Genomic DNA, 25,017 nt, shown 5'->3' with positions numbered 1-25,017 from the left:
CTTGGACAGCCTCTCTGGGGGTGCGTTGAGAAGAAGGAGCTGGAAAGATCAGGCAGCAAGGCTGGTGGGTCTGGAAGCAGTGTCTACCAAGCTGTGAGATTATTCCCCTTGGAGCTGGGTATTTGCCTAAGGTCACTTGTGTCCTTCAAAATCACTCTGTTCTTGGGCTCCTTGCCATGCTCCTTGGTCTCCTTGCCAAGCAGGAAGCAGGTGGACAGGCCCTGCGGTGGGCTGGGCTGCTAGGAGGCCGGTGCTGGCCGGATGGAGTGGGGACAGAGCCATGTTGGTGCCAAGTACCAGGAGGAGGGTGAAGGACCCTCACTAATGCCGCCTCTCAGAACTTCTTGCTGGCAAAGGGTGCCCGCAGCAGTGATAGGTCTCCTGGAATCTGTCCCATGTTAGCATGTACCTCCAGTGAAGCAATCAATCTGTTTTGTTTTGTTTTTTTATCCAGCCAGTGAGGCTTTTCTGAGCCCCTGCTTTGTGCCGGCATCACTGGCTAGAAATGCAAAGACAAAAGACAAAGTCCCCAGCATCAAGGACTATATAGGTTCATGGGAGATGCCTCCCCGCCACTTGGGGAAGGAACTGTTGCAGCCACTGTGGGCCCCATGCTTTGGGAGAGTGTAATAGGGAGGAAGGTGTCACACTTTTCTGGACACTGATAAAATTGCATTTAAAATCCCTATTGTATGGGAATGCAAGCTGGTGCAGCCACTCTGGAAAATAGTGTGGAGGTTCCTCAAAAAACTAAAAATAGAACTACCCTACGACCCAGCAATTGCACTACTAGGCATTTATCCACAGGATACAGGTGTGCTGTTTCGAAGGGACACATGCACCCCCATGTTTCTAGCAGCACTATCAACAATAGCCAAAGTATGGGAAGAGCCCAAATGTCCATCGACATATGAATAGATAAAGAAGATGTGGTATATATATACAATGGAGTATTACTCGGCAATCAAAAAGAATGAAATCTTGCCATTTGCAACTACATGGATGGAACTGGAGGGTATAATGCTAAGGGAAATTAGGCAGTCAGAGAAAGACAAAAATCATACGACTTCACTCATGTGAGGACTTTAAGACACAGAACAGATGAACACAAGGGAAGGGACACAAAAATAATATAAAAACAGGGAGGGGGACAAAACAGAAGAGACTCATAAATATGGATAACGAACAGAGGGTTACTGGAGGGGTTGTGGGAGGGGGGATGGGCTAAATGGGTAAGGGGCATTAAGGAATCTACTCCTGAAATCATTGCTGCCCTCTATGCTAACTAATTTGGATGTAAATTTTAAAAAATTAAATTAAAAAAAATTAATATATCTTGAAAAAATAAATAAGTAAAATCCCGATTGTTGAAGATCCTCTTGGGGCCCATGAACGATCCTGACATCTCAGTCTCTTTGTGGGTGCAGCTTTCTGGGGATGGGCTGAGTTATCCTGGGACCTGTAACCTTCCAAGCCTGTCCACACCAGCAGCCACTGGCCACATGTGAAGCATTAACTAAATACAATTTAAAATGCACCTCCTCAGTTACATTGGCTACTTTTCAGTGCTCAGCAGCCACACGTGGCTGGTGGCTGCCAAATCAGAGCAGACACGGAATCCTTCTGTCATTCCCGTAAGTTCCATTGGCTAGTCTTCGTGCATAGATACTTATAATAGAAAGTGGTACCCCCTGTGTGAGCTGTGGGGGGCGGAGCCTAAACCACCTGGGGTGGGGGTAGGGATGGGGAGGCCAGTGGAGAAAGGAGCAGGACAGAGCCCAGACCTCACCCTGACCTCATCTTGAGTGTGGATGCTTCCTGGGTCTGAGGCTCCCTCCTTCTCTCTCCTCATTTTTCCCTGAGTGGTCTTTTCCACTCCAGGGCTTCGTTTACCATGTTCCCCAGAGATGTTCAACCAGGCTGTGTTGGTACAGTTCAGTGGATCTCAAACTACATCAGATCCCCTGAGAGGGCTTCATAAAAGCCAGGCTCCTGGGCCTTCACTCCCAGTTTCTGATCAGTAGGGCCGAGGGTGGGGCCAGAGAAGTCGCATTTCAAAGTCCCAGATGACAGGTGACTCCGATGCTGCCGGTCTAGGAACCACACTTTGAGAATCATTGGTACGGCCTAAAAAATCACCTTCACGGGGCGCGGGGCTCCCTGCGCAGCGCCGTCCGGGTTCGCCCCGGCCCAGCCTCCTGCTCTCCAGTCCCGGGCGTCCCGACCACCCGGTCGGCGCACTGGGCGACCTGCAGCCCTGCCCGGTCCCAGGGCCCCTGGGGTCTGCTGACGGCTTGCGCGGACCTATCTGGGTCCTTGGAGGACGGCGGGCGACCTCTGCGCCAGTCGCCTTCGATCCGGTCCACCGGAGACCGGGGTGGGCATTTGTAAATAAATGTCTTGTGGTTTCTGTTACCAAAAAAAAAAAAAAAACAAAAACAAAAACAAAAACAAAAACAAAACAAAAAAAAAAGAATCACCTTCACTAGGGCACATGGGTGGCTCGGTTAAATGTCCAACTCTGGGCGCAGGTCATGATCTCATGGGTCATGGGATCGAGCCCTGCATTGGGCTCTGTGCTGACAGTGTGGAGCCTGCTGGGGATTCCCTCTCTCCCTCTCTCTCTGCCCCTCCCCTGCTTGCATGCATGCGCGCTCTCTCTCTCTCAAAAGAAATAAACTTAAAAAAAAAAAAAAAGAATCTCATTCACGGATTCACCCATTCCACAAATATTCATGTAGTGCTACCATATGCCCAGTGCTAGAGGTGAACAAACCAGGCAAGGTCCCTGCTCTAGGGAGCTTACGTGCGGGCGAGGGAAGACCGTCAGTAAACAAACCTGTGTCAGGTGGTGATGAATGTTATAAAGAAGAACAGAGCAGGGCGAGGGGAGAGGGCTATTTCATAGGGTCATCAGGAAAGGCCTCGCTGACCAGGTGACATTGGAACAAAGACCTGAAGCTAGAGGGGAAGGGCGGGCCGGATATGACCCTGGCCTTTCTGGCCCCGTCTTCGGTTTTTTAATTAGCAAAATGTGACTCATGGTCAATATGGCCACAATCAAGGTCATCAGTCTCCAGCAGCTAGGTTCGAAGACCAATTCGATTGCACGTGTATGCATTTTGTTAAAAAGGCCATAGATTCCATCCGGGCTGGCGGTTCCACCTCTGGGTGCCAGCAACTGGTGTCCCCTCCGAGCCCCCTCTGTCCACACTGCCCTCTGCAAGGGGAGGACTCTGGAGGGCTAAGGGGCCCGCCACAGGAGGCTGCGTCCCACTTCCAGAGGATGCCTTAGGGCTCCCAGTCCATACGGCTCCGGCACGCGGGATCCGTTCTAGCCCCTCACAGACCCACAAGCCTTTCGGGTGCGGCGCAAACTCTGGGCCGTTCACGCCGGATTTGTCTTTTCACCGCTCGGTATCTTTTTAGGCCCAACTGTCACAGGCCTTAAACGGAGTTTCCGATAAGGCAAAAGAAGCAAAGGAGTTTCTGGTTCAGCTGAAGAACATCCTGCAGCAGGTCCAGGTGAGCAGAGCTGCAGCACGGGGAGGGCGGGCGTGTAGCAAGGGAGGGTCCTGTGGCGAGCGTCTTGTGGGGGACGAACACAGGAGGCTTAACTGTCCTGCTGCACAGCCTCGGACGTTGCAGACATCACCCGCTCAAGCCGCCGACAGTCGTGTGGCACCTGATACTGGAAAGGGATCCCCCATGCACCCAGTTACGGAGAATCGTAGAACGAGAGCTGGAAAGGGGCCAGCACTCCGTGCGGCCACGGAGGCCTATGTAATATCTGTGCACGGCGCTTCTGTACCCAGGGAATCGATACATCGTTTACCGCATAAATGTGTTGACTGTGCCACGTACTGAGCCCAACACAGATCAAGAAGTCTCTGGCTTCAGGAGCTGTCCGCAGGGGAGAGGACACACACGCGTGTGCTCTATACGAACGTGCATGCGTGGAGGGCCCATTCGTACAGACCGGACCAAAGGCACCGACTTCTTAATCTTGGAGCAGCCCCCCCACGAATGACTCCATTGTAATGTCATCACCTCTCCAGAGGCCTTGTCCCCAAACACGGTCACATTCTGAGTTCCTGGGTGTGAGAGCTTCACCAGAGGCCGTAGCACGAGGTCCGGATCCCTGCTGATCTCTGAGACCTAGAAGGATTCTTTTGTGAGACTGACCGAGATCCTGCAGTCTTCCGTTGTTTTCCTGCTTTCCGATTATAAAAAGCAAAAGCATGTATTATAGAAATTTTGGAAAGTAGAGAGTGAGAGAGCCACGGAAAGGTTCACCGATATCTCCCCCCCTTGGGTGACCACCTCACCATTCTGACACGTTCTTCTGCAATGTAGACACACGTGTGCACGCACACACAGGACAGAATTATGCTGTGTGCAACTTGTAGCCCCCCTTTTGTTTTCTTCCCAGTCCCTCATGAGCATTTTCCAAGACGTTAAAAACTCTCAACGGACGAGGTTTGAACGACTACCGGATATTTCACCATACTGGTGTGCCAGGATTCATGGTACCCTCTCCTGATTCATATTTACGTTGTTTCCAATGTAGTAATGTTACAGATGACTCTGGGGAAAGCTTCTCTGAAATACGTCTTCGCGGCTAGCACTGGCCGGGTTTCAGCATGTCTTCTGTCTAAAGCTCTCTGCTCCCCCCAGGAAAACGGACTGGACTACGAAGCCTGCCTGGTTGCTCAGTGTGATGCGCTGGTCGATGCTTTAACTCGGCAGAAAGCCAAGCTGCTCACCAAGGTCACCAAAGAGAGAGAGCACAAGCTGAAGGTACGTCCCCGGGTGACGACACCCTCGTTTCCCATCGTGGCCTCCACACCGCGAGTGGACTGGAGCACACAGTAGGTACTGGGTCAATATTAGGTGGGTGAGAGAATGAATGAATGAATGAGTGAGTGAGTGGATGAATGAATGAGGCAAGGAAGGGATAAGCCAGCTGCCCCGGACGTGCTCACACTCACGTGACTTTCCCCAAAGCCAGCCATCACCCACACTGTCCCTGCAAAGCCACAGTCAGGTGCACTGAATCCTGCTGTTCTCAGGTCAGGGGTACCCTTCTCCTATCTTCTCTGAAGTCCTGTTTTCCATCTAAGGGACTCCACCTGTTCTCAGCTTGCAAAGCAGTAGTGACCAGTGACCGTAGTGAGGCCGCCCTCTGTTCGGGTCGCCAGCTCTGTCACCTTCTTCAGGCCCTCTCTAACATCTCACACATTCAATAATCAGCAATAATAATGCAATATTGTTATGGCATTATTAAATATTTATTGCGTTGTTAAATATCCACCACGGGAAGGGAGGGTGTCCCCTCACGGGACGTTGGGCTCCTGCTCCGGGCAGGTGCCATGAACGCTCTGCGTTGACAGAGGACTGCTTCATTGCCTTGACGGCTCAACCGATTTCATAGACATTTCCCAACTGAAGCAGGAAATATTACTTTCAAGGAAAGGAGGAATGCGTGTTGGGGATAGCCCATGGTTTCCAAGTGAAGAGGCCGAGCCCATGGAGTTATCCACGACCACCAACGATGAAAAGTAAGACAGGAGGTGGTCACTGATCACGTGGACAGTTTCAGACCATGCACTTTCTCTAGTGCCCAGGGTTCAGGCAGAGTTTGTTCTGTTGGGCGGTGGGTCCGTTTATTCCCCAAGGAAGAGGGCACGTGGAGCTCAGGAGCAGAACAGCCAGAGGAGAGGGTGCAAGGTGGCGCAGACCAGCGCTGCAGCGTCTAGGGCTTTCTCTGTGCTAATTCTCCAACTTCCACTGCAGCCTGGCTGCCCCTCCTCTGATGAGTTGGTTACTAGGGGTTCTTTGCATCACAGATGGTTTGGGACCAGATCAATCACTGCACACTGAAGCTGCGTCAGTCAACCGGGCTGATGGAGTACTGCCTAGAGGTGATCAAGGAGAACGACCCCTCTGGCTTCCTACAGGTGAGCCTGCGCACTGGGAGGACCCAGGCAGGCTTGGCTTCCTGCCTCCAAGTCCACCACCGCTTCCCAAGCTATCCGGAGTTTTAGGACGGTCCCTACCAGTGGCTTGGAATTGAGTAGATTCTCCCTTGCTCAGAGATTCCAGAAGACCCAGGTTCTCGTCTCTCGTCTCTCGTCTGCCTCTCACTAGCTGTGACCCTGATTCTGTGCCCTCGTTAAAAAAGGAGGTCAAATGTCTTAATCCCTAGGGCCAACGTGTCGTGCATTTATGCTTTGACTTCCAGAGACCCCAACTCAACATTTTCTCCACAAATGGGAAAGGACAGTCTTTGCCAAACAAGCTGGAGGCTTGGAGGAAGTGAGTTAGCAGAATCCACACGGCCCATTACTTCAATGTGCAGAGTGCCACAGGCCTGGACAGATGGCCGCTGCCTGCAGAGCCCATGCAGGCTTGCCAGGGCATCCCTCCAACAGCCAGGCTGACTCAGGACCACGAGCATCTCTAGAGGACAGGGCAGTGACAGGGGCTCAGCCCTCCATCTATGGGGAAATGATGGCCCCCTTCACTAGTCCCCACGAAGGGTTCACAGGATGGCTCGACAGGGACACGTGTAAGTGTCTGAATGAGCAGGACTTTCCAGCGGAAGACAGCGGAGCTGGGAGTGCAATGGAGGGACAGTTTGGAGCAACTTGGGGGGAGGGGGAGGACACACTGTGGGGAGCAAGCTTCAAAATTCCGGGGATACAGGAAGCGCTCTCTTCAGACCCTGGGAGGAACTGCTAGTATGTTTCACTTTGCAAAGTACTGGATCTCACAAAAGCAGAATAAGGAAGAATGCTTTTGCGCATTTGCTTCACAAAACGGTTTGGCCTGGTATCTTCATATTTTTTAATGTGTATTTATTTTGAGAGAGAGAGAAAGAGAGAGAGGCCAGGGGAGGGGTAGGGAGACAGGAAGAGAGAGAGAATCCCAAGCGGGCTCTGCACTGTCACACCAGCCTCGATCCTACCAACCATGAGATCATGACCTGAGCTGAAATCAAGAGTCAGACACTCAACTGACTGAGCCACCCGAGCGCCCCACCTGATACCTTTAGATAGCAGGTTCTTCTTTACATTTAAATTATTGCCCTTTTAAAATACGATTTAGGGGCGCCTGGGTGGCTCAGTCGGTTAAGCGTCCAACTTCAGCCCGGGTCACGATCTTGCGGTCTGTGAGTTCGAGCCCCGCGTCGGGCTCTGGGCTGATGGCTCAGAGCCTGGGGCCTGCTTCCGATTCTGTCTCCCTCTCTCTCTGCCCCTCCCCGTTCATGCTCTGTCTCTCTCTGTCTCAAGAATAAATAAACGTTAAAAAAAATTTTTTTTAAATACGATTTAAACAATACAGTTCACTTTTATTTGCACAGTGGCATGCCGGCAGGGATCATATACTCCCTGCCCTGGCTGGCCTGAGAGCATACGGCTGACACAGCCCCTTCCTGTCCCCAAGCCACAGACACCAAGCCCCTCCTCCTAACCCATCACTTGCTGCATGATTTTCCCTGTGCACATCGAAACCCTAAACTCTGTGCTCCCCTTTAAGATCTCGGATGCTCTGATCAAGCGCGTCCAGGTGTCTCAGGAGCAGTGGGTCAAAGGCGCCCTGGAGCCAAAAGTGTCTGCGGAGTTTGACCTGACCTTGGACAGCGAGCCGCTGCTGCAAGCCATCCACCAGCTGGACTTCATCCAGATGAAATGTAGGGGTGAGCCGTGGTTGGCCCAGTTCTGTCCGTGCCTCTTTTGGAAGGGGCATCCACTCTGAGGGGGGCAGCTTAGTGTCACCGGAAGACGGGTGACACACAGAGTGAGGCAGAGCGGGAGGGGAAGGCTGCCCGAGTCACAGGCCGGGGCCCAAGTCCCAGTTCAGCCTGGGTCACCCTGGGTAGCTGGAGGACCTAGGACGGGTGGCATCCCAGTCTGAGTCCAAGTTCTCTCCTTTGTAAAAGAGGGTTCTTTGTTTATTCAGACACTTAGTGAGTGTCCACCCTGTGCCAGGCACTGTTCTAGGTGCAGGACACCGCTTTGAACACGCCAACACACTCGCTCACAAGACTCAGCTGATATTCCAGAAAAGGAAACAGACAGTACACAGATACATCGTCTCATGGCCAAAAGAGGCTTTTGGGGAAAGCGGGATGTTTTGAGGGGAGAGAGATGCAGTATAGGGAAAGAACGTTCCAGGTGGCAGAGGAGTGGCAAATGCAAAGGCCCTGAGGCAGGAATCCATTTTCTGTGTTCCAAGAAGAAGAGCGAGAAGGTCAGAGGTGAGAGCAGAATGAACAAGGTGGAGGAGGCTGGGAGGTGAGCTCAGAGAGCCACGAGGGACACAGGCTAAGGGTCAGATAAAGTTGCGTGGCTTGCACCAGGTTACAAAGTAGCAAGCGATGGCCCGAACCAGTCCTGATCCAAAGGCCGCCTCTCCAGAAGCATCGAGGCCACATTCAGGAGAGGCAAGGAAGCTGTTTGGTTTTTTAAAACCAAAATATCGAAGGATGGAGTGCTACACCTGCAGAAATCTGTCGAGTGCAGGAAATCCTTACCCGCCAAACGTGTGGCCATTTTTACGCCAAAGATGAAACAGGAGTCTTGCACATCTGCGTGCTCCCTCCCACACTCGGTTTGCACCTCGGGCCAGGGTTGGAAATGCTGCCTGCCCTGGGTGTGAATGAGACGTGGTGCTGAGGAGCAGGAGGAGCCTGGCAGAGTGTGCAGGGGTGCGGCAGAAGACAGGGGGGCTCGGGAAAGCTGAGGTGCCAAAGGTGGAGGCCTGGAGCCGCTCTGGACGCTGCTCCGGGAGGGATTCACAGAGGGCGTGGGAGAGCCTAGGGATAGAGGGGGACCCCTACCTGTTTGTAAACCGAGGCCCCGGGGGAGTCAGCTACGCTCAGCCAGCCCTGAGACCAAGTCTGTAAGTAAGACAGGGCTGCACCCAGCTAAACCATGGGGGGAAATCTGGGAGACGCCCCTAATAACGGGGGCCAAATGGAAATCTGGAAGTTTTACAAATCTGATGTTGCAGTTTTCCCTTTAAAAACTGTCAGTGTGGACTGTATTTATTTCTAAAATCTCCAGAGCCGGAACAAGGCTAGAATATAAAAACTTTCTCCGGATTTGCTGTGACAGAACTTACCATGATAACATTTGATTCAAATCCCTGATTCCGAGGGTTGACCACTGGATACTCCGATTGCCTCTCCTTCCCGGCTCTGGTTCCCTGGGCCTCTAACATGCTTCCAGCCAAAGGTTTAAATGCGTCCTTGAATTCACCCCACCAGCACCTTCCCAGCCTAGTGTCAGCTGCACGCTGGCCCCGCAGTGGCTCCGAGGCACTTGGAACCCAGCTCTGTTAGCAACCCTCACGGGCTCCTTGTGGGTCTGAGACTCAAAACTAGGGATTCTCAGTGGGTAGGTGGGGCTCCTCCTTGGGGCTCCAGATGCAGAGTCGTGGAGGCACGGGCCATGCCTCTCCCACCTCCCACCCCAGATTCCAAGACAGGCTGGAAGTGCACGGTCACCTGAGATCGCGCTGCCCCCATCCTCCCTCTGCCAGCCTTGAGACTGAGATCCCGGGGCTGAGGTGTGCCTGCGAGAGGCTGGGAGGGACCGCAGGGTGGCGCCACCGTTCCTCCTGGGGGCCGGGGGCCCTGTGATGGGGGAGGAGAGTCCACACAGGTGTCTGGCATGCTGTCGGGGTCCGTGAGCTGAACCCGCCATTCCTGTTCCTGTCACAGTGCCGCCCGGCCCCCTGCTGCAGCTGGAGAAGTGTTGCACCCACAACAATAGTGTCACACTGGCCTGGAGGATGCCGCCCTTCACCCACAGCCCCGTGGACGGCTACATCCTGGAGCTGGATGACGGCGACGGGGGCCAGTTCCGGGTGAGGCCCTGATGCTGGACTGGGGGGTCCTAACGCGGAGGCCTCTGGACTGCCCTCAGCTCCATTGCTGCCCCTAGAGGGCGTTGGCCCAAACACAGAGGGCTGGTGGGTCTGGAACCTTGGGAAATGGGGCTTCTCTGCCGGAGGGCTAGGTCTGGGCAGCTGGGGCAGGCAGAGGTGACAGACACAGAGAAAGTTTAGGATGGCCTTTCTGCGGAGACTGACACAGGTCTGAGGCAGAGGAAGAGCTCGGAAAAGGTATCCCCTGCCCTGATCTACTTCCTGCTTCACCCCACCAGTGCAGTCCCGGCTATTCCTCAGCACCTTCCCAGATATCCCCGCTCACGCAGGCTCCCCCCACCCCGCCCCCCGCCCCCGCCACTCCCTCAATGCTCTATCCCTCCTTGCCCCGCCTGGGTCACTGACTGTTCTACCTGGCGAGGTGCTCTGTGGGTGAGGACAGCCACTTGGTAAATGGCCGTTGGGTTGAGATGAACTTCTACCCTCGTGTTTCCAGGGATGAAATGTCATGGGGACAAGAGAGGCTCTTAGTGAGCCAGAAAATGGTGTTCTACTCCCCCATCCGGTAGAGACCCCCCAAAGCCAGGCCCCCTAAAGAACTCTTCCCTGAGTTTTCACACAGCAAAGTTCAGGTCACTGTCAAGTTGCTTTGTTGACCAGGGTCTTCTTAGAGCTCCTCCTTTTCCATTCCCGAGGAGACTGCATAAAGATGTTCCGGAACAAAGCATTGCAACCACGACAGTTCCGACATCCCTTCTCCTGGGGGGCTGCCCCATTGAACAAATCTTGCTGAAGATCAATATTCCTTTCGTTTCTCTCAAAGGGATTTATGCATAGGCCATTTCATTTTCTGTTTGAGACCTACCCTACAAGAACGTAAGCGTTGGGGAAATAATAGCAGCCTTCCCTTGGGAATTATTGGGTCCCGTGTGAATATATGGGCAATTTAGGGGACAGAGGAGTTGAGGAATGGCAGATCATTCACTGGGTTCAGAACCTCAGTCGTTGTGGCTGTGCGGAGAAGCTAAGGTTGGAAAGAACTCCTGGACTGGAAACCAGGAAAAGAGCCCCTGTTTCTGAAACGGGAAGGGAAGACTGTTTCCGGATGTTAAAAGAAGCAGCCACAGGGCTCACATACTGATGGCCCCTTCCCTCCGAGACATAGCCACTAGCAAAAGCTGGATACAAAGGCTAGAATTTATGAGGAACCACCTGTTAGAGTGGGAAGAGTGTCGGCTTTCAGTGCAGGCAGGCCTGGATTTGAACCCTGGCTTCCAAATGGGTTCATCTGGATCTTGGGCAGGTTTCCAACCTTCTCCGAGTCTCCTTCTGTATGAAATACAACAACAACAACAAACCAATAACAACATCCAAGGGTTGTGTGAGGATTAAAATGCCCTACACAATGCCTCGCACCCAGCTGTTATTATTAATGACTTGCCATAACAAATGAAGAGTGAACCCCCTAGACAACGAGAGAGGAAAGATGTTTGAGACAAAGTAGAAATGGTGACACAGGATGGGGTGCAGGGCTGTGCATTTGAGGGAGTTAATAGGACAAAGGTAAGTTTGAAGTGAGTGGGGAACAAAGTCAATCCCTACTAACGGATCTTTGGGGTCCCCTGCAGAAATGTCTCACCTCTCAGGAGGCCATGAGAAAAGCCGTTCAGGGGGCAGGGGGGCCAACGAGGGGAAGATGGCAACCTCAGGGGTGGCGGAAGTTGGGGACGGGGGGACGGAACGCCCCTCTCGATCCAGAAGCGGTCCCAGCCCAAACCCATCCTGAACCCACCTGTGCTTGGTCACGCCCTTCCTCTGTCCACTTTTTCCCATCATGGGTGATGACCCTTCTTCTTTTTTTTTTTTTTAATTTATTTAAAAAAATAAATTAAAATTGAGAGAGAGAGAGAGAAAGCACAGGTTGGGGAGGGGCAGAGAGAGAGAGAGGGAGAGAGAATCCAAGCAGGCGCCTCACTGTCAGCGCAGGCTCCAACGTGGGGCTCGAACCCACGAACTGTGAAATCATGACCTGAGCCGAAGTCGGACGCTTAACCGACAGAGCCACGCGGGCGCCCCTGTGATGACCCTTCTTTTAAAAGTATTGTTTATTTTGTTTATTTAGCTGCTTTAGCTCATGTTCGCTAGCTTAAATTCCCGCCGACAACCAAGAAGGAGGTGGGGGTTTCTGCACCTCCACCCCTCCTGGAGGAGTGGGTGTCCCTGGGATCCAGGGTCCTATCTGATCGGCTGGCCTCAGCAGAGGTAGGACATTCTCGGGCAGCTGCCTAGCTGGCTACACACCGGCCATCCCTCCCCGCCTCCCTAAGACCCCGTCACACCTCACATTCTCACGGGCAGAGGGGCTGGCCGGCCAGGAGTAGAGTTTGTGCCCAACTTGGACACGGTCTCTGACCCTGCCTCCAGTCCTCCAAATGTCCCTTGTTCAAGAACTCTGCTAGCACTTTGAATGTCAACATGTTGCTAAGAGAAACTTTCCCAATAACGGAGGCACCTCCTGAGCAGTCTTGGCCGTCTTTTAGGAAGTGTATGTGGGCAAGGAGACCCTGTGCACCATCGATGGTCTTCACTTCAACAGTACCTACAATGCCAGGGTCAAGGCTTTCAACTCCTCCGGCGTCGGGCCTTATAGTAAAACTGTAGTCCTGCAGACATCTGACGGTGAGCACTGGGGTGCTGGGGGAGGACCAGATTCGGGCAGGGGGGGATGAGCTTCAAAGGGGGGAGGGCGGGGGGGGGGGGGGGGGGGGAGACTATCAGCTGTGCAGGGCAGGGGAGTGAAGGGATGGAGGAAATTCGGCAGCAGCGAAATGTATGCGTCTCCTCCCAGCCCTGTCCCTGCCCTTCTCACCATGGCCACTTGCCTACTTCTCCCTACTCATGAGCCACAAAAAAAAAAAAAAAAAAAAAAAAAGGCCATTTCTTCACCCCATTTGCTGGCGTGGGAAAGGAGACAAGGATGTGAGAGGCTCAGGGAGACCCAGGGACTGAGACTGCATACGACAGACCTGGAGAAAAGGCCACTTAGTCCCTGGGTTTGACCTTCCCCCCCAGTGGGAAACTATCCCTCGAACACCTGGCACAAGAGCCCAGATCTGATGGCTCACATACCCAGCTGCGTCCTTTCAGGTTTCAGGCAAGAGGAGCACATCAGCATCAGTGGGATGTTGGTCATCTGTGTCCTTAGCAGGAAGAGATGATGTAAATAAAGAACATGTCCCAACAAGAGCCTGCCCTGCTAACCCGGGCATCCCAGGATGGTGTCAATCTTGTTTATTGTCATCGTGCATCCCAGCACATCCTGCGGTCGCCCTGAGGAAGATGTGACACGCCTGGCTTTTCTCCCCAGGACGCAGGGGAGAGAGGGCAGGGGCAGATGCTGTTGTCAAGGGCACGGCTGGGGATGCTTTTCTGAAGATCACCAGCTTTCTGCCCTTAGGTGCCCTCCGCCCTGCAGAACAGTAGTTCTTGCCCTGAGCACTGTGGTCACAATTCTAGAGTCAGGACCTCACTTCCCGCAGCCTGAGGATATCAGAGAACAGAAGGAGGACTGCGAAACAGGAGGATGGAGCGTGGGGACTTTGGTTATATCACTTCACCGCTCCGGGTCTCGGATCCCACACCCACAAAGTGGGGCAGGGATTACCTCCTTCCTCTTTAACTTACAACGGCGTAGGAAGCATAACGGAAGGGTGTCAGAAACCAAGACTCCATAGAATGCATTTAGATTTGGGGCTCCGGGGCTCGAATGTCTGCGTTCCTTGGCAAGGCTGGGTTCGTGGGACCGAGAGCTTGGATGAACAGAGATCGGGGAGTGCGTGTGTGTGTGTTCGCGTGTGTGCGCGTGTGTCCTTGTGTGTGCCTGGGAATCACACAGGGAAGAGCGTGTGTGATGCTGGATGCCAACTTGCTGGTAGCTGTGGGTGAGTGAGTCTGTCTCCGAGTCCAGGTCGGAGACTGCTAGCGAGTCCCATCCCTGCCTCTGCTTCCTTCCTTTCCAGTGGCCTGGTTCACCTTTGACCCCAACTCTGGGCACCGGGACATCATCTTATCCAATGACAACCAGACGGCCACCTGCAGCAGCTATGACGACCGGGTGGTGCTGGGCACAGCCGCGTTCTCCAAGGGCGTGCACTACTGGGAGCTGCACGTGGACCGGTACGACAACCACCCAGACCCCGCCTTTGGGGTGGCCAGGGCCAGCGTGGTCAAGGACATGATGCTGGGCAAGGACGACAAGGCCTGGGCCATGTACGTGGACAACAACCGCAGCTGGTTCATGCACTGCAACTCCCACACCAACAGGTGCGTTGCCAGTGGCGGGGGGGGGGGGGGGCAGTTGGGGAATGAGGCTCCTGTGGGGGACAGCATCCCTTCTGCTAGGCATCAGGAATGTGGGGGAGGCCTTTCAGCCACTTGGGTGTCCCATTTCCAGGGAGAAGTGAGCGTGTGCCCAAGGGACAGCATGCAACAGAGACTAGAGTGGCCCCAGGGCATGTGGCTTTACGTCACCCGGCCAGCCGCACGACCAGGCCCTGCCAGGTTCCTCGGCTGCCACTCCCTTCCCACTTCTGCTCCGTTTCCCTTTAGACACTGTCAGCCAGGGGCACAGCCGGTGTCCTCGCGGCTGTGACCATGTCTCTACAGAGGGAGCAGGTGCCATTGCCCTGGCAGTGACCCCCCCTCCCCACCCCGCCCCGCCTTGTATGGGCTTTGACCCAAGACAGTGCCCCCAAAAGGGCAGGCCTGGGAGTGGCAGGCACTATTGGGGTGCTCACTGCCGGGGACTCTGTCAAGGGCCCTGCCAGGGCTGCCTTACTCTGAGGCCGGCCCTGGGAGTGGTGTTACCAGGGCGGACACAGGAAGATGGGCCCTTTGGGGTCGCCCTGGGAAGATGTCCCTGACACCTGGGCTCCTTCAGGGACTTGTGGGCACCTTGATCTCTCTCCTCAGAGAAGGCAGTGCCCCCCCCCTCCCCATCATAGCTCAGCGCTTACTTTCTCCTCACCCAGGGATTCCGTGTTCACACCCGGCCTGTGTGTCCAGGGTGGGGGTGGGGGATGGAAAATCTCTTAAGGCCAGCACTGGCCAAGGAGCCCAGAAATAAAGAATGGTAGTCACCTGGAGCTGCCCTCTCCCCGCGCGATCTCCTTCCTGGCCTGCTCAGGGCCATCTCCCCAGGAGGAGCCAACCTCACGGGGCCCAGCTCTAGGCCATGTCAGTGAGCCTGGAGGCTCTCAGTGTACTGGCCCCAGGAGTCCTGATCTGGGGCAGGGACTTGCCTGAGGGTCCCCAGGGAAGCAGACTGCACCTCTCCCACCTGCCATTTCTCTGGCAGTGACCTCTAGCTCTGGAGGCCTGCGGGAGGGTAGCACCTCGTCCCTCTGTCCCCTCTGCCTGGGCCCTGCAGGCTGACTGGGTGTTGCAGGCTGCCAGGGGCTGCGGGCTGACCCCGCACTGGATCTACCCCTGGCCGCTGTTCCCAAACCACAGAAGAGTGGAGTCCAGACCTACCAGCTCCATCTCTACCTGCTTAAACCAAATGGTGCCCAGATACACGGCTGATGCGGGTAATAACGGAGCGTTATTGAGCTTCCTTGGTGCCTGAGGCTGTAGGAAGCACCTGACTTCCATGATCTCCCTTAGACCTCCGAAAAGTACTATTGTGATTGGCATTTTACCGATTAGACCGAGGGCTTAGGTGAAACAAGCGTCCCAAGTCACAGGGCTACTTAGCGGCGCTGTCAGGAATCGGCTCAGAGTCCTCCGGTTCTTGGGGGGGGGGGGGCAAGGGAGCCCGGGTAGGGGGCTGCGGTGGGGAGCCCATGAACCTGGGGCAGCCAGTGCTTGGGTGGGAATCACGTGTTTGCGCCTCACTCCGGTCTCTACCGCCATCCGGCGGTCAGTGTCTGAATAGCACCAGGAGCCCGGTCGTAGCTCCCTTTTCCCACCTGCAGGATCCCGTCCTGGGGTCCTGACACCGCTCCCCACCCCCGCCCCACGCCTCCCGCCCTGGGGAAATTTGACCTCCTGGGAAGTGCCTTTCCCGTCAGCGCACCGAGTTTTCCTCACGACTTTCCTGTGCTCTCTGCCAGGCCATCAGCCCCCAGCTAATCAGCACCTGCCCCATCAGGAAAGGCTAAAAATGGTTTTCTCATCAGAGTGGAGCAGCTGGGGTGGAGGATGAGACCTCAGCCCTCAGCCCTCAGCTAAGGGAAGGGAGTCTGATGGACCCTCTTCTTCCACGGACAGGAGGCGGATCAGCCAGGGAGCCTGGGGAGAGCATCTGAAGAGATGCTTCTCGCGGGCCAATATGAATTCCCACCGCTGCCGAATGTGGGATCACAGACATTTATCAAGAGCTCCACAATTTAGTCTCAAGGCTCCACCTCTGGCACTCATGGGATGGCAACTCGGGACAGGGGACTTGATTCCAGATTCAGCATCTGTCCCCTGCCACACATGGCTGTTCAAGAGTCCCTGGGATGTTTCGGAGAGCAGCTGACGTCGAGTGGGCCTCGAGATCTCCCAAAGGGCTGGCTCTCTGCCTCTTTGTGGATCTCAACGTTCTCGCTGGTTAAAACTATAAAGGGTGCCAAGCTAGTTCTTTCCCTTGGAGGGCAAAGGAGCCTTCCCTACCCAGGCTCCAAGCTCCCGGTGACCCGCTCATCCACACCCTAACTCCCTGGGTGCCCAGGTCTCAGGGACTGCCAGGAAACCAGGGACTGAACAGGCCGATCCCTCCCGGGTAAGGAAACTTACACGAAGGGTAAGGTCTTCCTGTGTGGCCCTTAACTGGAGAGTGCGTTTCAAGGCAAGTCTCACAGCCCAGAAGAACAGCTCCCTGCACCTCCATGAGGGCTGTGTTTTAGGTGAGGATATTCCTAGCATCTTCTGAACCACCACCTACATCCCAGGCTAGATGTGGTGGTGATGGGGCTTCCTGGGGCTTCTCTTCCCAGGACGGAAGGCGGTGTGTGCAAGGGGGCCACTGTCGGCGTGCTCCTGGACCTGAATAAGCACACTCTGACCTTCTTCATCAACGGGCAGCAGCAGGGCCCCACAGCCTTCAGCCATGTGGATGGGGTGTTCATGCCAGCCCTCAGCCTCAACCGCAACGTGCAGGTACCACTTACCCTTCCGGGCGGGAGCCCCTCTGGCTGTTTCCTCTCGGGGTGCTGGGGCCTCCGAAGTGCACTTGGACGATGTGGGTTATAAAGAAGCTGACTGCTGCCCGCCCGGGCAGAGAGCCACCTACCAGTTCCCCTTGGGCATTCCCCGGGGATGGTCCTCTGTGGCATGATCAGTTCGTACTTGTTCGCTTGAGATAAGTGGAGGCGCTAAGCTGCCAGCTTGTGGAGCCACAGTGGGAGGGAGGGGGGAAAAGGGAATGGAGGGGGAGGCAGGTGGGGGTTCCATTTTCTGGGACGGGTGCGATGGAGGCATTCGTTAAGCCATCAGGAGGAAGTCAGTGCCCCCTGCCCAGCTTGAGCCGATGGCCAGGTATGCGCTGGGGCCTTTCAGGTATGGCTTTCCCCAGAGAGGAGAAGTACAGGGGGGCTGGGAGAGACCAGTCCCAGGGGCTTTGAGTCTCCTTCTGCCCCCTCTCACCCCTCCCTGCCCCCTCTGGCTCCCACCTGAAGCAGGCAGGAATGTTGTGCTTTTAGATCTCAGGGCTGGAGCCAGTACTGGGGGGCTGGCGAGGGCTCGGGAGGCCCCAAGTAGACAGAGACAAAATGGGAACTCAGCGAGGGGGTGAGGGTGGGAGAGAAATGTGGGGGCACTACCCTTAGCTTCTAGCAGAGCCCTCCTCCCTCTGGGAGTCCTGGCTGTGAATACTCACAGGCCTACATCAATCACTGATTGATTGATTTGTACCTGCATTCACTCACGAAAGGGCTTTGAGGCAGCCTGAAATATAACAGATGTAAGAAAGGAACAAAGGCCATGGGAAGAATGCAGAAACAAATATACAACCATGAGAACCGTTCACCTGCTGTAATGGAGCATCAGCCTTGCCGGGGCTCCTGCGACAAGGTGGGAAACCCAGGCCCAGACCGGCTCCTCAGGATGAACTCGGGGACATTACGTTAGTGAGACTGGGCGACAATAAACAGCATACCCCGCAGGACAGAGAGGCCCTCAGGCTGCTGCCTGTGGCGACCCCAGGGAACAGGGGGCCTCGCACGCGGCCGCTGGGCTGTCTGAGCACTCAGGATTCTCGTAGTGGCCTCCCCCATCCTCACTGACTGGGTCGTCTTTTCCAGGTCACCCTGCACACAGGATTGGAAGTACCAACAAACCTGGGGCGGCCAAAGCTGTCGGGCAACTAGCCTCCCGGCCCCAGCTGTTCACCGGCGTCTGGGAAAAGCCCCACCATCCCTCGCTGAGGTCGAAGGACCCGCGAGGGCAGAACGATCGCCTTGAGGGGTGCAGCCCAGCAGCCGCTCAGTATCTTAGAGACGTGTTTTCTTTGGGGGGGTGAGAATAGGTCTGCAGGCCACGCTTGTTGAGGCAGCTGGTTAATAAGTGGCCACTGGTCGGTGGTGAAGCTGCGTGTGTGTTTCTCTCATTCCTCCTGGACATTACAAATGCTCACAGAGAAGGAACTTTCTCGAGGGAGGGAGAAGGCATCCGGGGTTTATGATTATGTTTCCTGCCATCTGTTTTCAAAGCTTGTCTTTTTTGCTGGTGGGGGGGCAAGAGGAGGTCCGACTTTGAGACTGGCATCCTGAGAGCAGAGGCGGGAAGGCACTTCCGGAATCCCACTCCCCAAGTGTTGATTGACCCTTTGCTGGGACACCTCTCTGTCCCGAGGCTGCAGGTTCACATCTCCTCCAGGAAAGGTTCTCCTTTTTGCTTTTTCGGTCCTGGAGTCTCCACAACATTATGCCCTTGCAGACCTAATCCAAGGTCAATAGAAAGGGGCATTAATCTTGACCTTCACCATTCCCACTGACCTTCACCATTCCCACTGAACTATTGAGAACCTTTAAAATGGTTTCTTTTGGTCCTTCATTAATCATCTCTCTCTCTCACACACACACACACACACACGCACACACACATCTGCGAAAATGCATTCACTCAGTTCTTCGTCCTTAAACACAAAAGAAAACAATGGAATTGGAGTGACCACATGAAGCGTGTCTGCTGGCCGGCAGCTGTCTTCTGGAAGTGCAAGCTTGTCTGAGTTGCTCTCTTTCAGGCTTTGGTCCTCCCAGGGGGACCCTGGGGAAGCCTCTTAGAGTCTGCCTACCTTTTCTTCCAGACCTACCCTACTGTCATCATCAAAGTAGGAGACGGCCCCCCATGGCAGTGGTGCCTCTGCCTTGGGATGGGCAGGTCCTCTAATGAAGGCAGGAAATAGCAATATCAGCATGTCCCTTACACCCCAGCCTCCCGGGGTGAGCCTGGCTGTGCCAGAGGCCCAGGCCGAGCCCCCTAGCAGGGCGCCCTCATGGGCCCAGGAGGTCCCCATAGAGTCATTTGCATCTCTCAGAAACAGAGCTTGCTTTCGGGGGTCTGAGTCCGGAGCCCGCCGCGGTCCTGTCCCCAGAGCACCTTCCTGTCCCCTCCTTCTCTTCCTCTTTGTCACCTGCCACCTCCATTTCCATCTGGTGGCGAAACTTTCTCCTTTTTAAAAAGAATATATTTTATCAAGCATTTTATTTTTGAGGTTGAGGAGTACCTTGTCCATTTGCTGGATTGGATTTTTATAAAACTTAGCCCATAAACCGGCAGCAACTGTGTTTACTCGGTTCTACCTGCTTGTGTAGACACTGCCCTTGTTTTCTGAGCGGCCAAGGCCAACGCTGTGTAGATCCTGCCCCCCTAGCAGCAGATCCTACAATCCTACCTCAGAGCCCGCGCACCCTCGGACCTCGAGGCTGCCTCGTCCCCGCCGTGTGGGCAGACGTGGCCGGCTAGGCCACCTGCCCGGCGTCTTCAGGAGCTGCTTGGTGCTGTTTCGGCCTCCGAGCTCGGGTCCTGGCAACCACCTGCGTGTGGAGCTGAGGTCTTGCCTCTTGGTTCTCCGCCAGCGGCGTGGTTTCTCAGGCACCCGGAGGTCTTCCTCGTCCTGTCCCGGACCCCCGCCAGAGCCCCGAGGGGGATGCAGGCTCCTGCCTGTCCTCCTGCCTGCACCTGCCTCTCCGTTTCACTCCTTAGCCATAGCTCCGGGTGGACTCAGCTTGGAAGCTGGGGAAGCTTCCTGAAGATTGGAGGACACAGAGGAGCCACAGCCTTGCTGGGGCTGATGAAGCATGGCCGGCAGGTCCAGATGCATCAGCTTTGGGAAAAGACTGGCCAGCGTGCCGGGAGTGACACCAGGAGTGAGTGTGGCTGGGGAAGGTGGCAGTGGCTTCCTGTGGTGGGGGCTGGATGAAAGGCTGGGGAGCTTCCAGAATCCCCGAAGCTGGGCTCCCCAGGCGGCCCTGGCTCTGCCTCTCCGGAAAGGAGCTGCTGGAGTTCAGCTGGACTTGGTGACACCCTCGGGACAGCCAGCACCGGGGTCAGAGGGAAATGTGGAACAGGGAGAAGCAGCAGTCCCACAATGGCGGGGGCGGGGAGGGTCTCTTTAGGAAGAAAAAGGTAATTTTTCAGAGGGAAGCCGCCAGAACTTGCCGCCTCCCTGCAGGGGTCAGCAGCTCCAGGAGGCCCCGTGAGTGTCCCCAGCAGGCACCTTTCCGGCTTTGCTCCTCCTCCAGGAACCCAGCAGCACCGTGTCAGGCTGTCCTGAAGCCACCTCTCCTGTCCTCAGCACAAAACACCTTTCAGGGACAAGAACGAACCTAGGAGAGAAGGCAGGTCTGTGCCACACTTGTTTTCGAGGGATCGGCCAAACAAAGAAGGAATCATCAACGGCTGTGGCCTGACTTACGTCACCCTCCCAGGAAGCCCCTGGGATTCGGAGCAGAGGCTACAGGTCGTGAATGTCTCATTGGCCATCGAATTCCCTGTCCCCTTACAATGTGGTGGCATTCTTGTACTTAGAATTGTATCAGAACGATGCTTTTGTTGGGCTGGCTGAGGAATCACTTGGTGTTTGTCTAGCAAGCAGTTTCAGTGAGAAGAGAATTCAAAGTAACTTAAATGTCAGGTCCCAATGCATTGTAAATAATGCCTCCTTGACGTCGTTCCGCGGTTCGTGCTCTGCTCGTGAGCAAGTTTGCTCAAAGCATATGCCTTTCCTTTTAGAATGAATCCCTTTTAAGCGTCCACTGGCGACTCACCGCAAAGCACCCTAGCTCCTAATTCAAAGCAAAAGCTAAAACATTGCACACAGCCCTCTCTGCCCCGTCGGGGAAAATAATGATTCTAATCAAAGTGGACATCAGTAATCCTGACCCACAAAGTAACTGGCATAAAAACTATGTATACAGTTTTATATATAGCTCTGGGCTGAATCTTCAGTCCTCTGTGAACCCTGTGGTTGTGACAGCGCCCTCGGGCACCTCGTGGCCCACCGAGAGTGAGGAGGGTCATGCTTTCCAGAGTGAGCCTGGGCAGAACCGGAGTTCACCAGGGACGCTGGGAACAGGTTCGTGCTTCCTGCTCTAGGTGCCCGGGAAAGCCCAGCCTTGCGGTGCCCGTGCCCTCTGCCTACAGATTCTCAGGAAGGGATCACAACGCAGGTTCTACGTGTCCTTCTTCCGGGGACATTTGCATTTTAGCCTTAATTCTGGTTGCAAGTGAAAGGCTCGGTCCCCTGTGAAGGCATGTTTCAGCACAGACGAGCAGACAGTTGTCCTGTGGCCACCCACACGCGGTGAGATGGGGAGGATAGGGAGGGTAGGTAACACTCCGAGGTGGGGGTGGGGGGGCACTCAGCACGGGAGTGCTGGAAAACACTCTCACATCAGGCCATGGCTGATGCCAGGGTTCCTCAACCTCAGCACCCCCCGGGGTTCTCTTATTGTTGTGGGCTGGCCATGGCCTCCCCACACTAGATGCCGGTAGCACCCCCCCAAGTGAGGGGTGACGACCCAAAGCGTCTACAGGCATTGCCAGATGTCCCCTAGGGGACACCCTGGGTTGAGAACCACTAACGGTTTGTCATGTGTCCATGCGTCGATATGCAGGGTGATGCTGGGGTATCCACTTCAGCGTTACCCGGAAAGCCTGTATCACAATGTATGGACCTTCCTACCCAAGACCAGGATTGTCCTTCCATAGGCCTGCAGTGGTCTGCCAGCCGGGGCAGGTAGGGGGAAATGGAGGTGAGCCACCAACAGAGGCCAAGCTATCAGGTCTCACTTTGTATTTACTGAAGATGCCCCCACCCGCCCCCCCCCCCACTCCTAGAAGACACCCCCCATTCCTAGAAGGCAACACTTGTTACCAAATGTTTCCTTGGCCGCTTTGGCCTGGAGGCAACAGGAACTTAATGGATTTGTGGCCTATTATCTGGTTTTAAAAATCTAATCAGATCTCATTAGAAGATATTTAGGGTCTCTGCTGATTCTGGGAAATCTCTACTTTTGTTTTGCAAGTAAGCCAGTAAGCTGTTTTCAAGGATCACTTTCCTTGGCAAGTTCCTCCTTAAAGAGAAAGGGATCCTGGCGGCTTTCGCTTTAAATGGACTGTACGATGGGTAAGAGTAGGTGTGGGGTAGGATGTGTGGCTCAGGCACCGCATTCAGTCCTCAGACACTCGTGTCTTTGAACCTGGCTTTGATATTGGTTCACACGTCTTAAATCTTTCTGTGCCTCGGTATCCCCACCGAGGGAATGCTTTTGAAAGAAAAGAATATAGTCTCTCATCTATTGAGTCTAGGCGAATGGTCCCCTTCAAAGAATCAAGCCTGTGTGGTGACCTTCCAGAATGTTCTCCGACCACAAGACAGTGTCTTCCATCCCAGCCTCTTGTGACCAGGAGCATGTATGTATTAGCACTGCTGCCTGGCCTTGAGGAGGGAAAATTGACATTTGAAATAGGCTTCACATGACCATGCAAAGCAACACCCCAGACGTTCCCATTCCCAGCGAGGCCTGTTTTAACGGTACTTTGGTGCAACGTGCTGTAAGCGGGCCACACGTCAGCATTGTCATTGTTAGTCCCAAAGGCATCTGTGTGCAGAAGCCCCCATAAAACGTAGAAAGAGGTTGACCTGCCTCTCTGTCTCCTCGGTCACCTTAAGTTCTAACATCTGAGGTGTCCCCCAACCCATGCTGTGTCTCCATTGTTTCTGAAGATCTCGGCAGGGGAGTGGCTTTGAGAACCAATGTCTAAGAGTAAGGCCGGAGGCACCTGACCCCGCGGCTGGGAGTCTGCACGGCCCTGGGACTCCACTCGCACTACCTGTTGGGGAGGGGGGTGGGGGGTGGTTCCCGGCTTTCCTTGTGAACGACGTTGGCTTCAGGCAGGAGTTGGGAGTCCAGACCCCACAGGGGAGTCTTGTCTGGAGGGCGCGGGCTGCCCAACCTAGTCCTGGGGAAGACCCCCGCAAGGTGGGCGCCAGTCACCAGGCCAGGCCCTCAGGCAGCCTCTGAGGAGACTCCAAACACAGACTTCAGATCCGGAAAAGCGGCCTCCAGTGGCTGTGGAAGCAGGAACACGGTGAGGGCCTGCAGACCTTTCCAGCTCGTCCCGCGCCCGGTGGCTGGGCGTCCCCAGCCTGACTTCCTCAGCACCAAGAGGAAGCGCGGGGTGAGCCAAGCAGAAGACGTTAAATGCATGATGTAGACGTGCTGCTTTCCCACTAACTTTGTCGTATTCAGCATGAGTGATTTGTTTCACGTTGGCAAAGGAATTTAAAAAGTAACAAGCTCTGTGTCCTTGGTTTGGCTGTCCACAGTTCTCGCATTTCCCTGCCTTCCTTTACCCCCGCGCCCCCCCCCCCCCCCCATCGCATCCCCTTTCTGTCACAGTTGTCCGTATACGGTGGCAGCTCTCGGTCCCGTTGGTGTTCGTGTTCCACCGGAAACACGGGGGGAGGGGGGGAGGGGGGGGAAAGCAACTTTTTTCTAATTTTTGTATCGGTATCCACGAGCGTTTGTATTTTTTGAATTGCAAACACTGTGTTTTCTGGTCTTTGGGGGGTTGGTTAACTTTGTGTATTGCCTTCTGGAAAACCTGAGTTTTATCACAGTCTTGAGCAGATTTGAAATAAATTCTTTGGACACTGCCAACAACCGAAAGGCAGGGCCCGGTCTGGATTACTGCCCAGAAGCACGGCGCGCCTCTTGCCACGCAGGCCCTGGGTGGCGGCGGGCGGCTGGGACAGGGGAGGCGGAAGGGAGGCCACCCCGTCTCTCCCCCGCAGGGCCTGCGCCTGTGAGACGCCATAGGGCTGTGCTGCGTGTGCCCACGAGATCTTGAAGCGGTTCCATGGCTCTGAGTAAGGTGCATCTCAGACAAGGGGGGCTTTATGAATTCATTCTCACAAGAGGGGACAGGGCTAGACATTGGTAACAGTTAGCACATGGTTAAGGTACATTCGTGAATAAAACATTGGTCAGGGGTTACAAGAAACTGAGATTTGGGGGAGACCTCCTAATAACCTAGGAGCATCAGGGAGACCGACCGGCCCCTTCAACCACACCGTCTGAGCCCAGGTGCGTCCGACCTGAAACCTCTTAGCCTTCCTCAAACTGTGGTCCTCACAAACACCCATCTCAACACGACTCCCCCAGCAGCCCCTTTGGCCCGGCCTCACTGCCGGGTTAGCTGCTGGATCCCTGAATGGCTTCCCTGGGGAGGGGCGGTTGCAGACTCCAAGATGAGACAGCAGGGCATTTATGAGCAAGGGCTCTGCGGATCAACCCCCTTGGGAGCGAAGGAAGCAGGGCCGGCCAAGGGAGACATTGGGTTGGGACGCAGACCCAGCAAAGGCCTCTGCCGCTCTGGGTTGGGAGAGGGGCACTGGGTTCAATACTCCCGTCTCGATCCAGCACGGACGTGGGCCACCCCGGGAAGGAGGTGAGGTGATCCCTGAAGAGGGCCAACGGCTGAAGGTTGTGCCTTCAGTGCTCAGAACAGTAAGTTCTTCTACCCGAAAGAGGATCTGAGGGAGACATCCGGGCATCGACCCCCCCGCGCCACAGGTCTATACCGCTCCTTCAGAATTCCAGTGAGGGAAGCTTAGCCGAGGAAGGCCAG

The 25,017-nt window shown here is 55.0% G+C and overlaps 1 protein-coding gene across 11 annotated transcripts in view; it reads left to right on the top strand.

Annotated features, from left to right (window-relative positions):
- The window catches only part of TRIM67 (tripartite motif containing 67), a 51,823-nt gene extending 32,063 nt beyond the window's left edge, over positions 1 to 19,760 (top strand). For 2 of the 11 annotated variants that reach the window (XM_049645026.1, XM_049645022.1), the window contains 9 exons: positions 3,430 to 3,525; positions 4,678 to 4,800; positions 5,850 to 5,960; positions 7,543 to 7,702; positions 9,731 to 9,876; positions 12,438 to 12,576; positions 13,917 to 14,220; positions 16,878 to 17,040; positions 18,183 to 19,760. In XM_049645026.1, coding sequence (XP_049500983.1) covers positions 3,430 to 3,525; positions 4,678 to 4,800; positions 5,850 to 5,960; positions 7,543 to 7,702; positions 9,731 to 9,876; positions 12,438 to 12,576; positions 13,917 to 14,220; positions 16,878 to 17,040; positions 18,183 to 18,248 — 1,308 coding nt within the window. In that variant the 3' untranslated portion in view covers positions 18,249 to 19,760. Of the gene's footprint in view, positions 1 to 3,429; positions 3,526 to 4,677; positions 4,801 to 5,849; positions 5,961 to 7,542; positions 7,703 to 9,700; positions 9,877 to 12,437; positions 12,784 to 13,883; positions 14,221 to 16,877; positions 17,041 to 18,182 lie in introns of those variants that run through there. The other 9 variants (XM_049645027.1, XM_049645028.1, XM_049645025.1 and 6 more) reach the window with 9 other exon arrangements.
- Positions 19,761 to 25,017: the final 5,257 nt, after the last annotated feature.

This window comes from Panthera uncia, chromosome D2 (assembly GCF_023721935.1).
Source record: "Panthera uncia isolate 11264 chromosome D2, Puncia_PCG_1.0, whole genome shotgun sequence".
Lineage (NCBI taxonomy): Eukaryota > Metazoa > Chordata > Mammalia > Carnivora > Felidae > Panthera > Panthera uncia.
The sequence above is the reverse complement of the archived record's forward strand: the minus strand, read 5'-3'. Positions and strand labels throughout refer to the sequence as shown.